At 37.9% G+C, this 22,315-nt stretch overlaps 1 protein-coding gene across 3 annotated transcripts; it reads right to left on the bottom strand.

The window, feature by feature from the left end:
• Positions 1–220: 220 nt before the first annotated feature.
• Positions 221–22,071, bottom strand: ankrd24 (ankyrin repeat domain 24). Of its 3 annotated transcripts, XM_051907205.1 has the most exons (23): positions 21,999–22,060; positions 21,624–21,683; positions 15,907–16,037; positions 15,673–15,761; positions 15,532–15,596; positions 15,376–15,433; positions 15,198–15,268; positions 14,951–15,057; positions 12,817–12,992; positions 12,311–12,333; positions 11,097–11,183; positions 10,130–10,258; positions 9,616–9,735; positions 9,207–9,357; positions 8,898–9,061; positions 5,995–6,161; positions 4,379–5,082; positions 3,953–4,290; positions 2,867–3,100; positions 2,584–2,760; positions 801–956; positions 619–684; positions 221–536 (listed from the first exon to the last, which is right to left on the bottom strand). In XM_051907205.1, exons 2-23 carry the CDS (start codon positions 21,657–21,659, stop codon positions 465–467), a joined length of 3,321 nt encoding a protein of 1,106 aa, XP_051763165.1. In that variant the 5' UTR covers positions 21,660–21,683; positions 21,999–22,060; the 3' UTR covers positions 221–464. The 3 variants fall into 3 exon arrangements, with proteins under 3 accessions (XP_051763165.1, XP_051763166.1, XP_051763167.1); XM_051907206.1 differs by lacking the exon at positions 11,097–11,183 and having other exon boundaries at positions 21,999–22,059; XM_051907207.1 differs by lacking the exons at positions 221–536; positions 619–684 and having other exon boundaries at positions 814–1,984; positions 21,999–22,071.
• Between the last annotated feature and the right edge of the window lie 244 nt (positions 22,072–22,315).

Below are 22,315 nucleotides of genomic sequence, written 5' to 3'. Positions count from 1 at the left end.
TTAATATTATTAAGTGAAATATTCCTCTGATTGAAAAGAAACCTGTATTAACAGACGTGCTTAGAGGTGAAAACATAAATAACATGCGCGCTTGAAACTGACAGATTGCCTGTGGTTTGCTACACAACTAACTCCACGGAAATTCATTATAACGTTCTTTTAACCACAAATCAACATATGGTATTGTAAGAGGCCTGCAATGAAAGCGTCAACCATAGAGTTCCAAAGAAAGATGAGCAGCGTTTCTCAGTGTTTATTGAAACGTGGTACAAAATTATCAGTGTTCTCCCTCATAAATCATCACATACAGGAAATATAATAATCTCTGTCATGTTCCAAAACTATATCTTCTCATTCACAGTTTCAGTGCCTCTCTGTGATGGTGCACAGTGCTGATATGCTTCGGCTCAAGGGTATGTATAGCATTCACCTGAACTCTGTGTATTGCTGTCGGTTAAAAGGCATTAATTTTGACCTTTCTGTGTCATGCGGAGGATTTGGAGCAAAAGCGCCTGAACTTCTTCATCCATCCGACCCTGTTAAGTCAAAAACAGTTGCATAGGTGAGAGTAATATAAGACAAAAAATGTTCCTGTAGAAGTAAGGTTATAGGTCTCACCTGTACAGCAGCTAACAGATGAGAACGATATATTGAAACAACAGCCTTGTGTTTGCGCTCCCAGTCCTGAGCACAAGAAGAAAGGAAAGACTTTTTTTATTCATTTAAACTTCAAGAGTTTACTCTCTTGAAGAGGCCACATTATGTCTGATAAAGGGAGGATCACGTAATGTTTACAGTACCTGGAGTTGTTGTGTTAGTGTGGTCACACGGTTCTGCAGTGCCAGCTGTTGTCCAGGTATCCCTGAGGATGGTGGAGATGAGGAACGTCCCAGCGGGGGAGTCAAAGCCCCCAGAGCCTCCTTCAGACGAAACACTTCCTTAGACAGCTCTGTGATCTGCAGGGACATGTTAAGAAAGAGGAAAAAGAAAGAATCAAATCTGGACAAACATGCATGCATTGTGCATCTGGATCAGGGTTAGAAATTAGTAAGAAGTCAGGGCAAAAGATGTCACTGAACGTTAGATATAGGCACAAAAATATGAATTTCCCTTTTCCTTATTTGTTTTACGGAACACATATTTGATTTGATATATATTTTTAATATTTTTATACAGTCAGTACCTGCCCTCAAATGTCAATCTTTCTGCATTTGTAAAGGCCTGTTCATAAGAACAATAACCATATTAGCTTCCACACCAACCCACGATAACACGCGCTGCAGTTATGTCATCTGCCGCTTTAAATGCTTGAGCTCTTTAAAGTCGGGTTGATTCTGATTGGCTTTCAGTGTTTATATCATTCATCAGCTGGAAAAAATCATTCTGAAAGGGATTCCAACAATATCGTTCCTCTGCAGCGATATCGTTATAGTTTAGGTGTGGACCTATTCTCATAGAATTAAAATTATTATAACTGTATACAGTTATAGTTATTGTCCTTCGTGTAAACAGGCTTTTAGGTGGCGAAAAGTGGCTATAGAGTCAATGAATCTTACACTAACCTAGTTGTTCAAAAACACTGATTTGTGACTCATTTGCTCAATTAATTAGTTCTCTTTATAAGTGAGTCACTGAATCATTTACTTAACCGATTCGTTCAATACCACTGATTTATTCAGTGTGTGTGTGTGTGTTGCTCGTTTGGTAACTACTTTCATTGGTGGAGCAAAACCATACAATGGCAGTATTGTGTCTAAAATGTAAGTTACTCAGTATTAACTTATTATTTATTTAACTGTTACTGTTTATAAAAGCTATTTCACACTCGCAATCGTGCCATTGGTCTGGTCTAAAGTCTAAAGTTGTCTTTAGGCGCAATTTGCTTGTCTGATTGGTGGACAAAACCTGATGAAGTGTCTGTTGCTGTTGGTTGGCGATTTTTTTGCAGAATCATGGGAAATGCAGTCTTTCACCTGGAATTCCACTGTTGAACAGGATTATTAAAAAAATTATAAGTTAAAATAATAATGGGGGCTGATGGCTTCAACAAAAGCATATACCATCAATCAACCTTGAAGCTCACAGCAGGTCTTTCTTTAAAGGGTTAGTTCACCCAAAAATGAAAATTCTGTTATTAATTATGTGTGCTGGCGTTCTGTTGTAAACACAGAAGCGCTGGACGTAAACATCGTATGAGAATGACACAGAAGAGAAGAAATTGTTGAATAAAATCGTTATTTTTGTTTCATTTTTTGCGCACAAAAAGTATTCTCGTCGCTTCATAACATTAAGGTTGAACCACTGTAGTCACGCTGACGGCTTTAACAATGTATTTAGTACCTTTCTGGACCTTGAAAGTGGTGGTTAAATTGTTGTCTATTGAGGAGTCAGAGAGCTCTCAGATTTCATCAAAAATATCTTAATTTGTGTTCCGAAAATGAAAGAAGGTCTTGCAGGTGTGGAACGACATGAGAGTGAGTAATTAATGATAGAAATTTCATTTTTGGGTGAACTAACCCTTTAATTGTATATAATTTGTTGTTAAAAATCAACTCCCTTATGGAGACTTTTTCTCCCCCACACCTTGCGGTCTTTCTCTTTGACGAGCCCCTGTGAGTCCTGGATGTCCTGATGTAGCTGTTGGATGTGGGTGGACTCAGCCTGGAGATCCGCCAGCTGCTTTTTAACCGTCTCCAGCTGAGATTCAGCCACCTGACGCTCGCTTTTATTAAATAAAGCATCCCGCTGCACCTGGAACACCTGCGCAGAGAAACTGTTTTAAAATAAAATTTGGCTCAATTTTAAGATATGTGCAAATAAGTGGAATGGAAACTGTCATAAAATCAAGGACAACCCAAATACACACCTCAGTGCAGGTCTTCTCGTGCTTGCGTGCTAGATCAGCCAACTGGGCTGTCAGTGTGTTGATCTCAGCCTGTAGGGAGAGTCTCTGGGCCTCATGGTCTTCTTTGGACACCAGTCCCTGTTCTAAAGCTTTCTGTGATCGCAGCTCTTTTAATTCTGTCTCTCTCTCGCTCAGAGACTCCTGCGCCGCTGTTGCACTCTGCCGACTCTCCTCTAGAGAGCGCTCTAGCTCTGCCTTGAGTGAGGAAGAATCAAGCTAAGTATAACATAGTACACTCTTAAAAATAAATGTTACAAAAGGGGGTTTTCACAGTGATGCCATAGAAGAACCATTTTGGGTTCCCCAATGAACCTTTTAGTGAACAGTTCTTAAAAGAACCATTTTCTTTAGTGTGAAGAACATTTTAATAATCTAAAGATTATTAATCCACTATAAAAGAACCATTTGTGCAAGGAATGTTTTTGTGAAAGGTTGTTTATGGAACCACATTGCCAATAAAACATTTAAGATATAAGAATGCTAATTCATTACTTACTGAATTCTAAAACTGTATTTATTTGATGTATTTCTGCCACATATTCTCATTATGTTGTAAATGAGTGCCATTAAAATGTTTTCTTGATCATTAAAACAGTTATTTTGCATTCCAGTCAATGTTAAAAATCACTTCCTGGTAATTTACCATACTGGAATTGGATTTTACACTTCATTTTGGCAAATGTAGCAGGTCATTCTGGTATTCTATGCATACAGAAAATTCACATACTCTTCACAGTATACAATACATACATACACAAAACTGCATTTCACTGCCATTTACAACTCCTCTCCCGTGGCCTCATGGGAAAGAAGCTGTTCATCAGATTTGCACTTCAGAATCTCACCAGTAACTTACTACTCTTTTCATGTATTTATTTATATATTTTATTTTTTTGCCTCTTCACTAAGGAAGTACTTTAGTGAATCAATTCTTACAGATGAGTATTTTGTGAATCATTTTCAGTGCATCATTCAATAAAGCGATTCCAAAGAACAAATCATTTGCAAAATGGACAATGCAACATTTTAGCATCTTGTGTAACTCACCTTGACTTTATCATGTTCATCCTTACTAACTGAGTCTTTTTGCAGAGCCTGCAGCTTGGATTCCAGTCTGGTGAGCTCGGTTTGAGCATGCTCACGCAGTGCTCTCTCTGCTTGCAGCTCTTTCTCTGTTTGAGCTAGCTGCTGTGCTACTGCAGACAGCGTCTCCTGGTGTTTCACAAGTGGTATTGCATCTCTCAGATGTAGGGCATCCTGAGCCCGGCTCTCTCTCTCGGCACATAGGCTGTCCAGAGCCTGAGCTGCCTCTTGCCTTGCAACTTCCAGCTCCTCCTGTATCGCCTCCAAGGTCCGTCCACCCGGCGACAGATGCAGGGATTGCTCTGATTGGTCAAAAATTGAAGTTATATTTAAAGGCTGGAATCAAATGGTTATTTCTTAAAGTCTCTGAGGGACAACAGGTGCACTCACCAGAAGCAATAGAAACCTCTGAGCTTTCAGACGGGTCCTCGTCGTCCTCATTTTCGTCTATGTGGGATGGGGGGCGGAGCCTTTCCAGCTCCAGCAAGGCCTGGTTGAGTCGTGTAGCCACTTCGGCTCGTTCTTGAGCTAGCTGGTTAAGCTGAAGACCCAAAGTGACCTGAACCTCCTCAAACCGACCTCGAGGGACGCTCTCCTTCAGCTCCCTTTCAAGTTCTTCCACCCGTGCCTGCAACCCATTCACCGGCGCTCCCTCGCCCTCCTCGCGCCCTGCTGTTTTGCTTCGCTCCAGGGCTTTTTCCAACTCTTCCACCTGCTTTTTGAGACTTACAGCTGTCTCGTTCTCCTGCTCTCCCTCTTTCCTTTTCTCTCTATCCTGCAGATCTGCCTCAAGTTCCTTTACCCTCTCGTTCAGCTGTTGGATGATGTCGTTGTCACCTTCACTAAGCCCCTCCCCATTTTTCTTTTTGTTGGCTAACTCCGCCTCCAGCTCCTGCACCCTCGCTCTCAGCTGCTGGGTTTCCAAATTTGCCCCTTTCTCGGGGGCCTCAGAGCCCCCTTCAGGCTTCTCTCCTGCGTCCTCCACGGAGTAGACCCCCAGACGCATCTGCTCTTTGAGTTCCTCTAACTCGGCCTGGGCTCGCACCAGCTGTTGCTCCAGCGCTTTTTGATGTTTCTGCTCTTTCTCCTCAGATCTGAGAAGGAAAGCACACATTTTAATTACTTGACAGGATTCATATGTGCATGAGTGATGGATATTAGTAAGTGATAGTTGCACTATCTACCAACAACATCCTTGTGATTGGAAATTTTTCTCAAATACAAACTTTTTTTTGGTTAATTTTTGAGTAAATATTGTGTAAAATAAGTGTTCGCTTAAATTCAGCAATTTTGTCTTTAAATTCATCTTGTTTGTCATTATTAAATCAGCCACCCTGCTTTCTAGATATCACGATCCACCTTTTTTTGCAATGCGGAAGTAAGCCATTTTCTTTAAATTTGCAAGACTTCCCATTTATTTGTCACTATAGGGAAATAATAATTAGAAGAATAAAGTGCAGTAAACAGTACTACTTTTTGCTCTACAAACCACTGAGTTTATACAGAGCCCCGGACATGACATGCAGGGAAAAAATCGTGGCTAAATCATGCACACGATTTAGTAAATCGACGGAACGAATTAGTAAATCGTACGCACAATTTAATTTTTTTTCTTGCATGTCATGTGCGGGGCTCCGAAAATTTATTATTATGATAATGAATTTAAAATCATATGATAACAAATTAAAACAGCTCAAGCACTATGACGGACTATTTTTGGACAGGTAAAATAACTGGAAGCGAATGACACCGAAAGCCTTGCACATTCAAGTTACAAAAATAAGGTGGATAACATCCAGATACAAGGAACATAATAATGACACTGCATCTAAGCAATTCCTCTAAAAATTACATCTCCCAGATGAAAATGAACACATTGAATGGGTGTCATGGCGACACATACAGTATGTGCTATTTGTGAATAGATTACCGGAATCTGAAATCATCTGAATCATAATCAAGAAAAACTGACTGACATCAGTCTGATTTCATTTTAACCACATTACCCAGGATCCTCTGCAATGCTTGAGGCTTCAGTCGAAGCCTGGGCTCTGGAGTATTTCTCCTGTAGTTCCTCAAACTCTTTCCTCAGAGATTCATACTGAGCTGTAGGAACAAAATCTGGACCCGAGCTCTGCATATCCGTGTCATCCTTTTCAAACATCTCCAGCATCTGCAGACAACAACAAAATGTAAATTTTTTATAGATTTTTTTCCCCTCTGAATACTGTAATAATATATTTACTGGTTTTCTCTTTAAAGTCAGCCCATGTAGTTGCCATATGTTGCCTCAGCCATTACCCTCATAGAGTTCTTTGATCTGTTTGTTTAACCCTGGACTTCAGTGAAATACAACCCAGTTTTTGAGAACTCTTGCAAACATTAGTTCATGTCAAACATGCAGTTATAAAAAAAAATTCAACAAAGCTCATTTGCATGAGAGAACATGAGCTTGCCACATGTTCCCCAAACATTTCCCAAAAGGGCTTTGTAAGTGGAATGCCATATTAGCGCTTAGCATTACATGCCATGCTATTTTTATCAGAACAGGCTACAGTACCACACTGATCTGATTAGTGCTATTATAATATCAGCTGTGTTTTAGCTTTATCTTTAGACCATGAAACATATGATTAAATTGGGAAGTATGTGTCAAAGTGTAACGCCATCTCTATTTGGTTTGATCTGAATATCAAGAAATCTGTCTAAAGTTTAATTCTTTATTTTATTTTAGATTTTTTTTGCATTGTGACCTTTTTTGTTACAATTAAACACATTTCTCACTCAATTCTCAATACTGCAATGCCATAAAATAATGACATATATTTAAAATAAATTATGTATGTATATACAGGTGCTGGTCATATAATTAGAATATCATCAAAAAGTTGATTTATTTCACTAATTCCATTCAAAAAGTGAAACTTGTATATTATATTCATTCATTACACACAGACTGATATATTTCAAATGTTTATTTCTTTTAATTTTGATGATTATAACTGACAACTAAGGAAAATCCCAAATTCAGTATCTCAGAAAATTAGAATATTGTGAAAAGGTTCAATATTGAAGACACCTGGTGCCACACTCTAATCAGCTAATTAACTCAAAACACCTGCAAAGGCCTTTAAATGGTCTCTCAGTCTAGTTCTGTAGGCTACACAATCATGGGGAAGACTGCTGACTTGACAGTTGTCCAAAAGACGACCATTGACACCTTACACAAGGAGGGCAAGACACAAAAGGTCATTGCAAAAGAGGCTGGCTGTTCACAGAGCTCTGTGTCCAAGCACATTAATAGAGAGGCAAAGGGAAGGAAAAGATGCGTTAGAAAAAAGTGTACAAGCAATAGGGATAACCGCACCCTGGAGAGGATTGTGAAACAAAACCCATTCAAAAATGTGGGGGAGATTCACAAAGAGTGGACTGCAGCTGGAGTCAGTGCTTCAAGAACCACTACGCATAGACGTATGCAAGACATGGGTTTCAGCTGTCGCATTCCTTGTGTCAAGCCACTCTTGAACAACAGACAGCGTCAGAAGCGTCTCGCCTGGGCTAAAGACAAAAAGGACTGGATTGCTGCTAAGTGGACCAAAGTTATGTTCTCTGATGAAAGTAAATTTTGCATTTCCTTTGGAAATCAGGGTCCCAGAGTCTGGAGGAAGAGAGGAGAGGCACGCAATCCATGTTGCTTGAGGTCCAGTGTAAAGTTTCCACAGTCAGTGATGGTTTGGGGTGCCATGTCATCTGCTGGTGTTGGTCCACTGTGTTTTCTGAGGTCCAAGGTCAACGCAGCCGTATACCAGGAAGTTTTAGAGCACTTCATGCTTCCTGCTGCTGACCAACTTTATGGAGATGCAGATTTCATTTTCCAACAGGACTTGGCACCTGCACACAGTGCCAAAGCTACCAGTACCCGGTTTAAGGGCCATGGTATCCCTGTTCTTAATTGGCCAGCAAACTCGCTGGAAAATCTATGGGGTATTATGAAGAGGAAGATGCGATATGCCAGACCCAACAATGCAGAAGAGCTGAAGGCCACTATCAGAGCAACCTGGGCTCTTATAACACCTGAGCAGTGCCACAGACTGATCGACTCCATGCCACGCCGCATTGCTGCAGTAATTCAGGCAAAAGGAGCCCCAACTAAGTATTGAGTGCTGTACATGCTCATACTTTTCATGTTCATACTTTTCAGTTGGCCAAGATTTCTAAAAATCCTTTCTTTGTATTGGTCTTAAGTAATATTCAAATTTTCTGAGATATTGAATTTGGGATTTTCCTTAGTTGTTAGTTATAATCATCAAAATTAAAAGAAATAAACATTTGAAATATATCAGTCTGTGTGTAATGAATGAATATAATATGCAAGTTTCACTTTTTGAATGGAATTAGTGAAATAAATCAACTTTTTGATGATATTCTAATTATATGACCAGCACCTGTATATATATGCTTTTCAATGTAGAAATTACCACTGAGAATCACCATTGAGAATAATAATAATTACAAAAGTAAAATGTCTAGGTGCACTGCATTACTATAATATGCAATTCACCACATTATGTTATATGTTAAATGTGTTTAACAATATGTTAAAATATGCTGATCCAAAGTAAATATATGACCTATATATACAGCATCAGGTTGAAATTAGTACATGTGTTTTAATTTAAATCTCTAAATCTAGCTGTGATGCTTTAAGAAGCAGGTCAGATGCAGTTTGTGGTTAGTGTATATATGTCTGTTTTTATCTTGCCCATCTGAACAACCTTTAAAAGGCTGCTAAAAAACAGACAATGAGGTCAGCGTTCTATATATGTGTGTGTATGTGTGTGTGTGTGTGCATGCCTGTGATTTTAGTGCTTTTGTCTGCATGTATGTGTTTAAAGAAGAGAGGCTCCACCTGCACTTTGAGAATCAGTTCAGCATTCTGGGATGTCAGTTCCTCCACTTTTCTACGAAGCTGCTCCACCATGGCAGGATTCCCCTGAGAGGCGCCCTCATCCCGGTCAGCCGGCGAATCAGCATCTAGTTCTCGTGATTGCCTAGACAGCAACTTTTCTGCTCCTGGTGACATACATATAAGAATGTTCATTAATGTCGACTTATTATGGGATGTGACCCCTATCATGGTCTTTCCATCCAAACTACAGTACTTTTTCCAAACTGATGTTCATTGATTTTGATGTGTCAGGAAGTGTTCTTGGCTTACCTGGGAAGTCCAGCATGTCATCTGAGTCCTCTGCATCTTCCGAGTCACAGGTCACGCCGCTCACCTGGGCCGATCTCAACTCCTCCAGATCGGCCAGCAGCCGGTCACGCTCTGCCTCAGCCTCGCTCAGACGCTCTCTCAGAGAGTTTAGCTGAAAAACAATTGTGATTACTGCTATAAAGTGACAAAATCAAATTTAAACTGTATTCAAATCTAGGTTGCAAAAATTGCAAACGTCATATAAAATGAATGTTTTGATTTATTGGAGGGACTCCTGAGGTTGACAATCAGCATTTTCTGAAAGGTAAAGCATCACCTTTAAATGAAATGTGACTTTTCAAGGGTTTCAAATCTCATTTTGTTCCCTGTCAGTGCCAATAAGTTTATTATATTTAAAGAAATGCAGTACCTCCTCCAGGGCAGTGGTGGCGCTACTCTGCTGCTGCTCCAGAACCTTAATTTTCTGCAGCAGGCGACCTCTCTCCAGCCTAAGCTTACGGATCTCTTCAAAGACCTCCTCATCCTCTGTCTGACACACAAACACACAATGCATTTTGAGGAATACTGAATCTGTTTTTGTGCAAGTGAGATGAGTAAATGCTCACATTTAGTCTAGAACTACAATAACCATCATGTTTACACAGCGCCTTTGCACTTACTCACGATTTCGCTCAACATGGGGACAGAAAAGATGTCAGTTAATAAATGGGAGAACAAAGTAACTTGCCTTAACTCAGATACTTTGTTGTAAAAATAATGTGTTACTTTACTCATTACCTGAAAAAAGTAATCTGATTACGAAACTCGCATTACTTGTAATGTGTTACCCCCAAAACTGATTGTAATAGACTATGGGTTTTGTTGGAATAATCAGGGCTACAATTCTTTAAAAGCATACATTTTTTACATTCGTTGCCACTCACAAGGTTCTCAGATTGGGGACGTTGGGTCCTGGGGGCGGGAGAAGGCGGGCCAGGGCTCTGGGATTCAGGTAACTGGGTGGGGACAGGGGGAGGTGGCATACTTGAAGCGTCTGAGGAAGGAGGCGGGCCCTGCAGAATCATTAAGTATAAGCCATGCATATTAAGGTGAAAACAATGGGTATCATGCAATAACAATGCGTTTGATGCTAGGGCCCTATGATTTCCATAACGCAGAAAATGCTGACTGAATTACTGAATCCAGTCATAAAAATGGAATTTACAGTATATTTAAATGTAACCTTTAAAAGAGAGTGCAGAAAAATTAAAATAGAAAAAACAGAATTTGTGAAAAAAATTAAAACGGGATTTTATTCAAATTTGAGAGGGGAATCTACATATGAACGTTTTCACCAAGATATGATTGATCAATAGCTTTCAAATTGTCAGGAAAGCCCTTATATGGAGATGGTTTGGGCGTGTTTTATGCAAATGACTAACCTTGGACATGTGCTTATTTAGAATATTACAAATTCATTAACATCACAATGAAGTTAAAAACAAATTCAATCTGCATACAAACGGGTTATGAATTAGCCAGAATTTTTTTTGTTGTTAAAAAGTTCTCGTGTGCACTTCAATACGAATAATCCATGCAATTATTAACTAATAAAAAAAGTCATGTATTTAAAGGAATAGTTCATGCAAAATGAGAAGTCTATCATGCTATTATAGTGTTTATTTCCTCTTTTTTCAAGCTTTACAGTCCCATCATTGTTAGAATAGAGCAGTGTGAACATTTATTAATAAATCTAATTTTATCTTCCACAGAAGAAGAAAAGACATACAGTTTTGGAACGACATGACGGTAAGTAAATGATGACAGAATTTTTGGGTGAACTATCCCTTTAAAAAAAAGCTTTCCTTTCCATAGCAATGTTTCATGGGATCCATGAATCCCATGTTGTACCTGAGCAGGAGATTTAGGAGGAGGAGGGGCTTTCCTCTTGCGAGGTGTGGTTCCGCTAGATGGGGGATTGGGAGGAGGAGCAGCCTGCTGATGTGGGCGGGGTTTGAGGATGCACAGGTTAGAAAGCAAAGCAAGTAGCAGCAGTGTTAGTCAGATTTGTAAAATACGCTTCTGTATTCAGACTGCCCATGAGTTCTTAAAGGTGAAGTGCGTTCTTTTGTGATGTTAAAGGGAAAGTTGGTCATTTTTTTTCTTGTTTTTCTTCCAAAAATGTCCATTGTCAAAAGTGTAGTGATCTACAAAGCACAGCTCACACAGAAGTCATTCACAGATTTGCTCAACCAATGTAAAACCGTTGCCAAATCTATGTGGAAAAATCATTTGCCCCAAAAACAGAATTTTTGATCAAGATCGCATGGATTCCTATTAAAATAACTGGGTTACGGCCACAAAAATTGGCAGAACAATGATAAACGTGAATGCATCTTAAAGGAGCACTCCACTTTTTTTGAAAATAGGCTCATTTTCCAACTCCCCTAGAGTTAAACAGTTGAGTTTTACCATTTTCGAATCCATTCAATCCATTGCGCCTGCTGCACCCATGGTACGGCAGCAAAGTTCCTTCATTATTACGGCGGAATGAGAGTATAGTTCCTAGCCATATCGGCCTAGAAAACCGCAACTTTTCATTTTCTGACGGTCTTCGTACACGATGTAACTACAGAAGAGTCAAGTTTTAAATAGGAGAAATATTGAAACTCTTTGGTCATTTTGAGCGAGATGCTAACAGTCTAATCAGATTCAACGAACTATGCTAAGCTATGCTAAAAGTGGTACCGCCAGACCTGGAGATCGGCTGAATGGATTTGAAAACAGGTAAAACTCAACTGTTTAACTCTAGGGGAGTTGGAAAATGAGCCTATTTTCAAAAAAAAAGTGGAGTGTTCCTTTAAGCCAGAACTAGAATTTTTTTTTTTTTTGCAATTCCATCTGGTGCCACAAGGGGCGTTACACACTTCACCTTTAAATCAAGCTGTTCAGAGACCGCAGTTACCCTACTCTCATTTGAGGTACAAAATTGACTATATTTATGATACATGTATTTTACAGCAGCATAATGCATCCCTGACCATCTTTGAGGATTTTCGGTGGTTTAGTTATTTTTATGCATGTGATAAAGTGTTGGAAGAGGCAGTGCCATTAGTAACAGTTACCTCCTCACTCGAACCCTCAGCAGCTGGGAATGCACAGGACAGAAATAAGAAACAGACAGTGGTGCAGTGAGACTCACACACACACCACTCCAAAAACACACCGTAAACCACATTCAAACACATAACTACATATAATCTTCCCGTTCCACCACATGCTCACTGTTGCAGTAAAAAAGAGGCAACATGAAAGCAGACAGGCAGCACATTTATCACTCTGTCAGGTGGTACGACCACATGGGCCCTTTATTAACACTGGGATCCATTTCCAACTCAGTCCAACATATGTTTTCAATCAGCCTTTGTAACTCGAGTTAGCAAACTTCTCTCTATTTTCATCCATTGATCCAATGTAACATCTGTTTTTTAGTCTCTCCTCTCAGATTACGAGCATATCCAAATGGAGATGGGGCCAAACATCAGAGGCGGTGGGAAGAAGAACCACCAGCCTCCAGATGGCCCCTCTCTCTAAGGAATTAAAGGTGAGGGCTAGATGTGTGTGTGGTTACCTGCAGTCACGCCTTCATTCTGCAGAAGCTGGGTTATATTTTGGTTGCCGGTGGTGATGCTGTAGTGGGCGGAGTTGTGCCCCAGGGCGTCGGTTAGGTGTGGGTTAGCTCCGCCCTTCAGTAACACCTCTACAGTCTCCATGCTGTCACTCTCGCAGGCCAACATCAATGCTGATCTGCCTCGAAATACATGATGATTGGTTCCGGAAATATTTTTTCCATTCATTTCTCCCGTAGGGATTTCAAAAAAGTCTTCGTTAAAGCTTTTTAAACCATGAACCAAACCAACCAGACAAACTACAAACTTTTGATCTGAAGCAAAAAACTATTTGAAAATAAGACAAAAATATAAAGGTATAGACTGTGTACTTAACGGCTTTAGTGATGGGAAGAACTACAATCCCATGAAGCATTGCAACATCATAATCAAATTAAAACCAATGGAGAAATATAAATACAAATACTTAAAGGGATAGTTCACCCAAAAATGAAAATTCGGTCATCATTTACTCACCGTTATGTTGTTCCAAACCTGTAGGAGATTCTTTCTTCTGTTGAACACAAAAGAAGATCTTTTGAAGAAGGTTGGTAACCAGACAGTTGATGGTGGCCACTACCATAGCAGGAAAAAAAATACAATGGCTACAGTCAACTGTCTGGTTACTGACATTCTTCAAAATATATTCTTTTTAGTTCAACAGAACAAAGAAATTCATACAGGTTTGGAACAACATATTTGAGTAAATGATGACAGAATTTTCATTTTTGGGTGAACTATCCCTTTAAGTATTTTGAGAGTGTAGAAAGACCGACGCAATTACGTCATTTGCAGTGCTTCATGGGAGTGGGCGGAGCTAACGAGAATGGCACGTTTTGCTTGTTTGACTCTCTGATTGGTGGAATTTTCTGTACAGTATCATGGGTAATGTAGTTTTTCACCACAAATTCAACTGTTAAACACATTTTAAAACTAAGTTGAATTAATGTGGGCTGCTTTCTTTAACAGAAGCAAATACCATCGATTAACAACCTCACAGATCACAGTAGGTCTGTCTTTAAAGGTTTAAGTTATTGTTAAAAAATACTTTCCTATGGACAAAAAAGAATGGAGTTTGTATTTCTGGAACCAACTGTTGCACTCTATTATAGAAGAAAAGCACATTAATAATTCCTAATATTTTTGTATATTATTGAATACATTATATCCCCTGAGGATATTACATTTGTTTCTGTTAAAATAACATGATCATTTCCAAGTTAAGTAAAGGACTAAAAACAACAACAAAAACATGTTTATTTTATTTATTTATTTATTTTTCTGTATTTTAATTTTGGTAAATTATGTCTGTGGGAGAAATTAATAATACAACAATTACAATAAAAATACACATCCGATGGCTTTTATTGAAGTAAAAGTTTTCAGGAGATGTGTGACGGTTTGATACGCTGATGTCAATTATGTTATAATTCTTACATTGTGATTTAAACCTTTTTTATTTATTTAAACCTAGCTTATTTGAGTATTATTTATATACTATTACAGTATTTATTAAGTTTGAATTAGCCTTTATTTTTATATAATCACTTTTTATTTTAGTTTAAGCTTTAGTAATTTTCCTATTTTATTATTTTTTTTAAATTTCTATTTAGCTTTAATTGATTTTTAGCTTATTTTTCAGTTATATTTCAGTTCAACATTTCATCTAGTTTTCTTTTAAAGTTTTTCATCTAATATTTATATTTTATTTTAGCTTATTTCAAGTAAAAAATAAAAATAAAAAAAACACTTTTCAGTAGTTTTAGTTAACAATAACAATACTGATTGAAGCCATGCAGGATTTTGTCCTTTTTTTTAAAGGGATAGCTCACCCAAAAACTTCATCAAAAAATTCTGTCATCATTTACTTCCCCACTGACTTCCATAGTATGGAAAAAAAAAAATACTACGGAAGTCAATAGTTACCGTCAAATGTGTGTTTACCGACATTCTTCAAAATATCTTCTTTTGTGTTCAGCAGAAGAAAGAAATTCATACCGGTTTGGAACAACTTCAGGGTGAGTAAATGATTTTTATTTTCATTTTTGGATGAACCATCCCTTTAAAGACCCTTCAAATTTTATACCAGCATATCACCTGCCCTGGTTATCCTGTATATTAGGATTGGATCCTCGTTCCAAAAGAAAGGCACACAGCTCAACTCTGCTCATCTGGGCCCCCAGGATCAATGGAGTTGACCCATCCTAAGAGAAAACGGTAAATTTTAAAGTTCTTGTTCTCAACATTTGGTGGAGACTTCAATGCATACATGCATACTAATAAAAAGTGTATTTTCGGATACAAATGTAAATGATCTTTTTACATTGTGTTCCAGTGAACTTACTCCATCTTGAGCGTCAAGATTGGCTTTAAAGTCCCACAGAATCTCAGTGCAGGACAAGCAGCCACTTACAGCTACATAAAAACAAATCGTAATGAACCAAAAACAGCGTATTATTATTACGTACAAATACAATGTTTGGTATAATGTTCATTTGTTCGAAAATATTCGTTTTTATTACCAGCATGGTGAAGGGAAGTCCTCCCAAAACTGTCCGTGGAGTCGACAGGTATCCTCTCCTACAGGATGAACAGTACAACTGTACTTCAACATCAACATCAAATCAATATTGGCTCTATTTTTTCTTGGACTATGGGACTATATTCAAGAATCCTACCTGAAGAAGTCTCTTTAGACAATCTGGCTGTCCATTCTTAGCAGCAAGATGAAGAGCATTAAAACCTACAGAGAGAAATGGACAGATCTCATTGAAATCTATCACAACTTCCTTTAGTAAAACTAATTGACTAAATCTTACCTGTGCCGTCTGTTACATTGATTTCCACCCCATGAGAAAGGATGACCTCTAGACAGTCCAACCGACCTCGAGATGCGCAAAGATGGAACCTGTGAATTGAACAATGTCTTTGATTGATAATGTGTGTTTTTTTTTTTGTTGTTTTTTTTTACAATTTTCACAAGAATATGTCACTTAAGAGAAGCCAGTGTATGGTTTAACATCTGACTGTGTTGAAATCAACGTTCCACTCACGCTGATTTGCCCTCCGTGTCCAATTTGGAGGGGCAGAGACCTTTCTTCACCAGCAGCGTGGCTACTTTTTCTGGATCATTCTGTTCCACAGCCTGCAGCAATCTGTCATCGGTTTTACTCCAGTCCTGACTCTAAAAACACAGAGAAACAAATTCACAAAACACGCAATTATACACATAATTTTTTCTAACTCTAACCACCACCTTATAAAAGGTTAGAGCATCTCCAATTTACTGAAAAAAACAAAAAAAATTGAACTAAATGACAAACAATTTTAATATTTTACTTGACTTTACAATCTGTGACCAAAATCTACTGCATAACCTTTTTCAAACAAAGTATAAACCCTGAAACTGTCATCTAACTGTTCAAACAGTAAAAAAAAATTCTTATTTTCTTATATATTGCGAAATTGGACTTAAAGGCAAATATGGAGGCCGCCATTTTGAGATTACATGACCAGACGAATGCTACTCTCTTTATAAATGAATCAGGGCTGACTGTGAGAGAATCTTTTCTCCCTCCTCTATTGTATAGTTGACTAACACAATATTAGAGAGATTAAACATAAACTGTTCTTTCCTGTAGGCCAGGCCTATATGCGTAGCAGCGTGCCAAGTTGATGCTTCCTCTGCAGACTGCTTTACTCTGGCATGTCACATGACCAGAGTGTAATCGCAACCTTTGCAGTTAAAAATTGTGTTTTATCATATCACGATATTATCGCAAATGCGATTAATCGTTCGGCCCTAATTTTAATTACCTTTAATATTTACTGAGCCTCACACATGAAATTTCACGTTTTGGTTTTTAAGAATTTTTTACTTCATCGGAATGGTACAAAACTTGGTAAAGGTTTTGACACTTGCTATGGGAACATACACACACACACACACAAAAATCATGGACATGATTTGAAAAGGTTAAATGGTCCTGAAAAAAACAGTCACACTTGTATGTGTTCGCAGTCAAAATGACTGCATTGCAAACGAATGGGAGACGAATTTCATCTAGTGGAAACGTTTGGTACTGCGCCCAAACAAAATCTTACTAAAAGCTCATTTTTTGAGATATCAACCTCAAATTTGGGGCAAAACATTTTCTCACAGTTTTAGAGTACACTACGTTTTGGAAAATATATATTTCATATAAAACGTAATAGTTTTTTGTGCATTTTTCATAATAATAAACTATAACTTTTTTTAGATCCACTTTTTTAAAAACTTTTTTCACTTCAGCAATCTGCCAAGTGTCTTCTTTAAAAAGAGACCGAACTTAAGTCTTAAATTACAGATTTACGACAGTTTAAATAAAATAAAAAAACATTATCGAACTAAAATATAGTACATGGAAATACAAAAATAGGTCATTTTTGACCGACACGCGGAGAGAACCAGAGGGTTAAATTTCGTTTGACTCATTAGTTACATCGCGACCACATTGTACAAATTTTTTTTCTTTGTTGTAGTTAAATCGTGTCCACATTATACAAATTTGTTCCCTCATTTTAATTAAATTGTAATCATTTTGTACCAATTTGTTCCCTCATTTTCATTCAATCAAAACAGTACGACATGGTCACAGTTTAACTAAAAACAAGGGTACATACTCATAATTCTTAATTCAAGGCCCAATATCTTGTTTACAAAATTGTGCTTCTCAAATACATTAATCTTGTTTTAAGGATGTTTAGATATGCTTACTTAAAAAACATAAAAATAACGATTAAGAAAATGTTGCAATGCAGTCTCCTGTTTCCATGTGTATACCCTCACGAGGTGGGGCTGTACGTACCGTAATCAAGCCGTAACACATGCAGAAGCGTTTCATTGGACTAAAGACGACATGAGGATCCATAGAGCTCAGAGGATGTACGAAACCTCTGCTTCTTTCCACAAACCATCCACATACATGCTCTCAACAAGGACACTATACGTCCACAAAAAAGTTCAAATGAGCTGAACCTGAACACGACCACTCCTCATTCAAGCTATCATAAAAGAGCCGAGGTTAAGACTGTATATCTAATCTGTCGGTAACAACACGAAGGCCTAAATGCCACTTAATATTGTATATCCAATTGCTGTCCTGCAAATACAGCTATGTCGAGTGCAACTCTTGCTATGCTGTCCTGTTCTGCTGTCTGCGGATATATACGACACACACTGCAGTCACTGCCTGGCACGCACACACCTCTCTGTCCCGGTGTCCTTCTTTTTTATTCTCTATCCCAGTTCTGTCTAACTTCTCTCCAATACCATTTGTTTTACCGTTCATGCCATTCCCTACATCTCACATCTCGGCTAATCGTTCTTTGGTCCCAAAGCTACTGTATTAGCATCAGGGGGTGAAAACTCAGCAAACACAACAGAGAAATACACAGTCAGCAATCAGACTAAATGAAGGTATAAAAATAAACAGTTTGGGTTCTGCAACCCCTCCCAGTGTCTAGTGCACAGTAGTGTATCACTTTCATGCTAAGTCAGTTTGATTTGGTCACTTCCTATGATGATGTACTGATGCTGTAGAATAACAGTTTTGTGTTTTTTAGTCAGTGTCTGTTAGCTTTGAGGTCATTTATATGCTAACAAACTCTTAAAAGTTCCCAAAACTAGCTTTTAGCAAAAACAGCCATCTTGATACATCTTTCTCTTTATAAATATTGATGAGTCATCTTTTTCATGCAAAGTTGTAGCAATATTTTTGTCCAATCAAATGCTCTCTAGAATGATGTAGACTTTTCTCTGAACTTCCCTTTAAGAGAAGTCATTTTTGCGATGACTTTTAGCCAACTGGTCCAGTTGGTTAAAAATCACCAGTATGTGAAAGTCAATATGAAATAGTGTTCACAATCCATTTTACTTCTGTAATGTGACATATTTTGAGTTGTAGGCCAGGATTTTAACCATCAGGATTGGATGATTGGATCAGCACAAGTTGTTTCATTAAGAGACATTTTTTCTCATTAAAAACATGCATATTTTCACCATTAATTTACATTATCATAATGCAGAAAATCTTAGCTTATTATCATTCAATGTTGGGTTTTTTTTTTTTTTTTTTACTAAAATAGTTTTTGTTAATTTAAATAAACTAGAATAAAATTAAATGTAAATATTAGATTAAAAACTTAACTGAGAAATGTTGGAAGCTAACTAATTAGTTGAAGTAGAAGTACTAAAACTGATATAAAAATAGATTAAAACTAAATAAAAATTTATAAAAAACAAAAATAAAAATGACAAGCACATAAAATTATTACAAATATTCTACAAAGACTAAACTAAAATTCTAAACTAAAATTTAAAACTGTATGAAAACTAAGATCTAAATAATATTTAATTACAAATAATATTAACATTTATAAAAAAAATGTAAATAAGCTCATTCAAAAAATTAATAAGTACTATAATGGTATATAAACAATACTAAAACTACACTGTTGTCATTAGTTACATGAAAAACAATGTTATTTATTTATTTGTTATTTATTTTTTAATTTATATGATTATATATATTATTTATACTTTATTTTATATATAAATATATATCAGCATAAATTAAATTATTAATAGTTTACATTAGTAAATGGTACTAGTATCAGTATGTTAATTTTTTCCTGTAATACCTTAAAATATACTACATTATATTATCTCTAGGAAAAAATGAACATACTGATACTAGTACCATTTACTAATGTAAACTATTAATAATTTAATTTATATATACATATATATATACATATATATATATATATATATACATATACATATATATATATATATATATATACACACTGATCAGGCATAACATTATGAACACTGACAGGTGAAGTGAATAACACTGATTATCTCTTCATTACGGCACCTGTTAGTGGGTGGGATATATTAGGCAGCAAGTGGACATTTTGTCCTCAAAGTTGTTGTGTTAGAAGCAGGAAAACTGGGCAAGCGTAAGGACTTGAGTGAGTTTGACAAGAGACAAATTGTGATGGCTAGAAGACTGGGTCAGAGCATCTCCAAAACTGCAGCTCTTGTGGAGTGTTCCCGGTCTGCAGTGGTCAGTATCTATCAAAAGAGGTCCAAGGAAGGAATAGTGGTGAACCGACGACAGGATCATGGGCGGCCAAGACTGATGCACGTGGGGAGTGAAGGCTGGCCCGTGTGGTCCGATCCAACAGACAAGCTACTGTAGCTCAAATTGCTCAAGAAGTTAATGCTGGTTCTGATAGAAAGATGCCAAAATACACAGTGCGTCACAGTTTGTTGCGTATGGGGCTGCATAGCTGCAGACCAGTCAGGGTGCCCATGCTGACCCCTGTCCACCAATAGTGGACACGTGAGCATCAGAACTGGACCACGGAGCAATGGAAGAAGGTGGCCTGTTCTGATGAATCACGTTTTCTTTTACATCACGTGGATGGCCGGGTGCGTGTGCGTCGCTTACCTGGGGAACACATGGCACCAGGATGCACTATGAGAAGAAGGCAAGCCGGCGGAGGCAGTGTGATGCTTTGGGCAATATTCAGCTGGGAAACCTTGGGTCCTGCCATCCATGTGGATGTTACTTTGACACGTACCACCTACCTAAGCATTGTTGCAGACCATGTACACCCTTTCATGGAAACGGTATTCCCTGCTGGCTGTGGCCTCTTTCAGGAGGATAATGCGCCCTGCCACAAAGCAAAAATGGTTCAGGAATGTTTTGAGGAGCACCACAGTTTGAGGTGTTGACTTGGCCTCCAAATTCCCCAGATCTCAATCTAGTCGAGCATCTGTGGGATGTGCTGAACAAACAAGTCCGATCCATGGAGGCTCCACCTCGTAATTTACAGCACTTAAAGGATCTGCTGCTAACATCTTGGTGCCAGATACCACAGCACACCTTCAGGGGTCTAGTGGAGTCCATGCCTCGACGGGTCAGGGCTGTTTTGGCAGCAAAAGAGGGACCAACACAATATTAGGAAGGTGGTCATAATATTTTGCCTGATCGGTGTATTTACATATAATTGTCTATAATTATAGGCCTGTATATTATATTTGAGTAAAAGTGTTTTGTAAGAGCAACCCATTCAGAGAAATAAAACTTTTCTAATATGTCCATCACTGACTTTATGACCCCAGCAGCAGCAGAGAAAGTTTCACTGCGGACATCTGACCCAGACATGAGGCTTGAATGAAAGATAATATAAAAACAAACAGAAAACAAGCAGCTCACTTTCTCTCCCCTACAGTGGGTCATCTATCTGTTCATCCCAACACAACCTCAAATCTGATACACACCACCTCAGCAGGGGGAAAACACACACCGAATATAAGGATGGTGTATGCTGTCTTCACACATCCAATAACACAATGTTTTATGAATATTAAAGAAGATGAAGAGCCATAAAAGCTTCCAATGCTAAATGAACCCTCAAAACAATGAAGACCCCAGTATATACTGAGTCTGTCAGTGTGTGTGAATGAATGTGTTTCAATAATTGAACACTATAGAGGTCTCTGGTTACAGGTGCTGTCTGTAGGCCTGCTCTTCTGCGGGTAAAACACATTTGCAGATACAAACTCAAAGCAACAAGTAACCAAGATACTCAAGAGATCTAACAGCTTAGGTACTATGAAACATTATATAAAACAGTTTTGCAGACATAATGGCTTGGATTAATAGTCAAACATAAGAAAGAAATCTAGCATACTTAGTATGTGACAGGCTCTTACCTCTGTCTTCTTGAACTTTGCTTTCAGTGTTTTCATCTTGTTCTAAAGTATGTTCATGAGCTGTAATGAACAAAGCAACACATTTTTATTAGGAAATTAAAATACAGTCTACTGTTTTAACACACACGTGCTTCTGTAAAGTATTACATAATGTGAATAAAACCAAAAATTTCTGTAATTAATATGTTCAGTAAATCTAACATTGAATCAAGAGCAACTTTGCGTCGTAGTTTATTTTGCATCATTATTTATTTCGAATAATCGTTCTTGGTCTAACCACATGTTTTAAGTAGACTCAAGTCTAGGAAGCATATAAACAGGGAAGCATTATAGAGTAGGCAGTAAATAAAGCAACATAAATGCACAATGACTTACATTCAGTTTCTGGTGTTATTCTTTTGCTTTCTTGAGGTCTGCTGTATGAGATGTCCTGTGGTGGGATGCCCTGACGTCATTTGCAGAATACACGCCTGTTGGACTTGGCTGACTGGGCACGAAATCCGACCAATCAGCGACGAGGGGCGGGCAGTAGAGTCTTGATTGACAGTTCCGCGCACCGCATGTTTCAAACTTCAGGTGTCATGTGCGCTTCACCGATACGGGTCTCTTTTTTGATATAGGGCCTAAAGCAGCGTTACATAATAAAATAAGACGCTGATTTCTAATAAGAATAACATAAAGGAAATGTTAAA

This window comes from Ctenopharyngodon idella, chromosome 10, assembly GCF_019924925.1.
Source record: "Ctenopharyngodon idella isolate HZGC_01 chromosome 10, HZGC01, whole genome shotgun sequence".
Classification (NCBI taxonomy): domain Eukaryota; kingdom Metazoa; phylum Chordata; class Actinopteri; order Cypriniformes; family Xenocyprididae; genus Ctenopharyngodon; species Ctenopharyngodon idella.
The sequence above is the reverse complement of the archived record's forward strand: the minus strand, read 5'-3'. Positions and strand labels throughout refer to the sequence as shown.

What these genes read in the sequence shown, in the direction of transcription:
- ankrd24 (XM_051907205.1), bottom strand. Translation starts at nt 21,659, where the DNA reads ATGAAAACACTGAAAGCAAAGTTCAAGAAGACAGAG. An exon ending in CTCCTAAATCTCCTGCTCAG is followed by an intron (nt 10,259 to 11,096) that starts GTACAACATGGG and finishes ATGATTCTGCAG; the next exon opens with GGCCCGCCTCCTTCCTCAGA. An exon ending in GTCCCCAATCTGAGAACCTT is followed by an intron (nt 9,736 to 10,129) that starts GTGAGTGGCAAC and finishes TTTGTGTGTCAG; the next exon opens with ACAGAGGATGAGGAGGTCTT.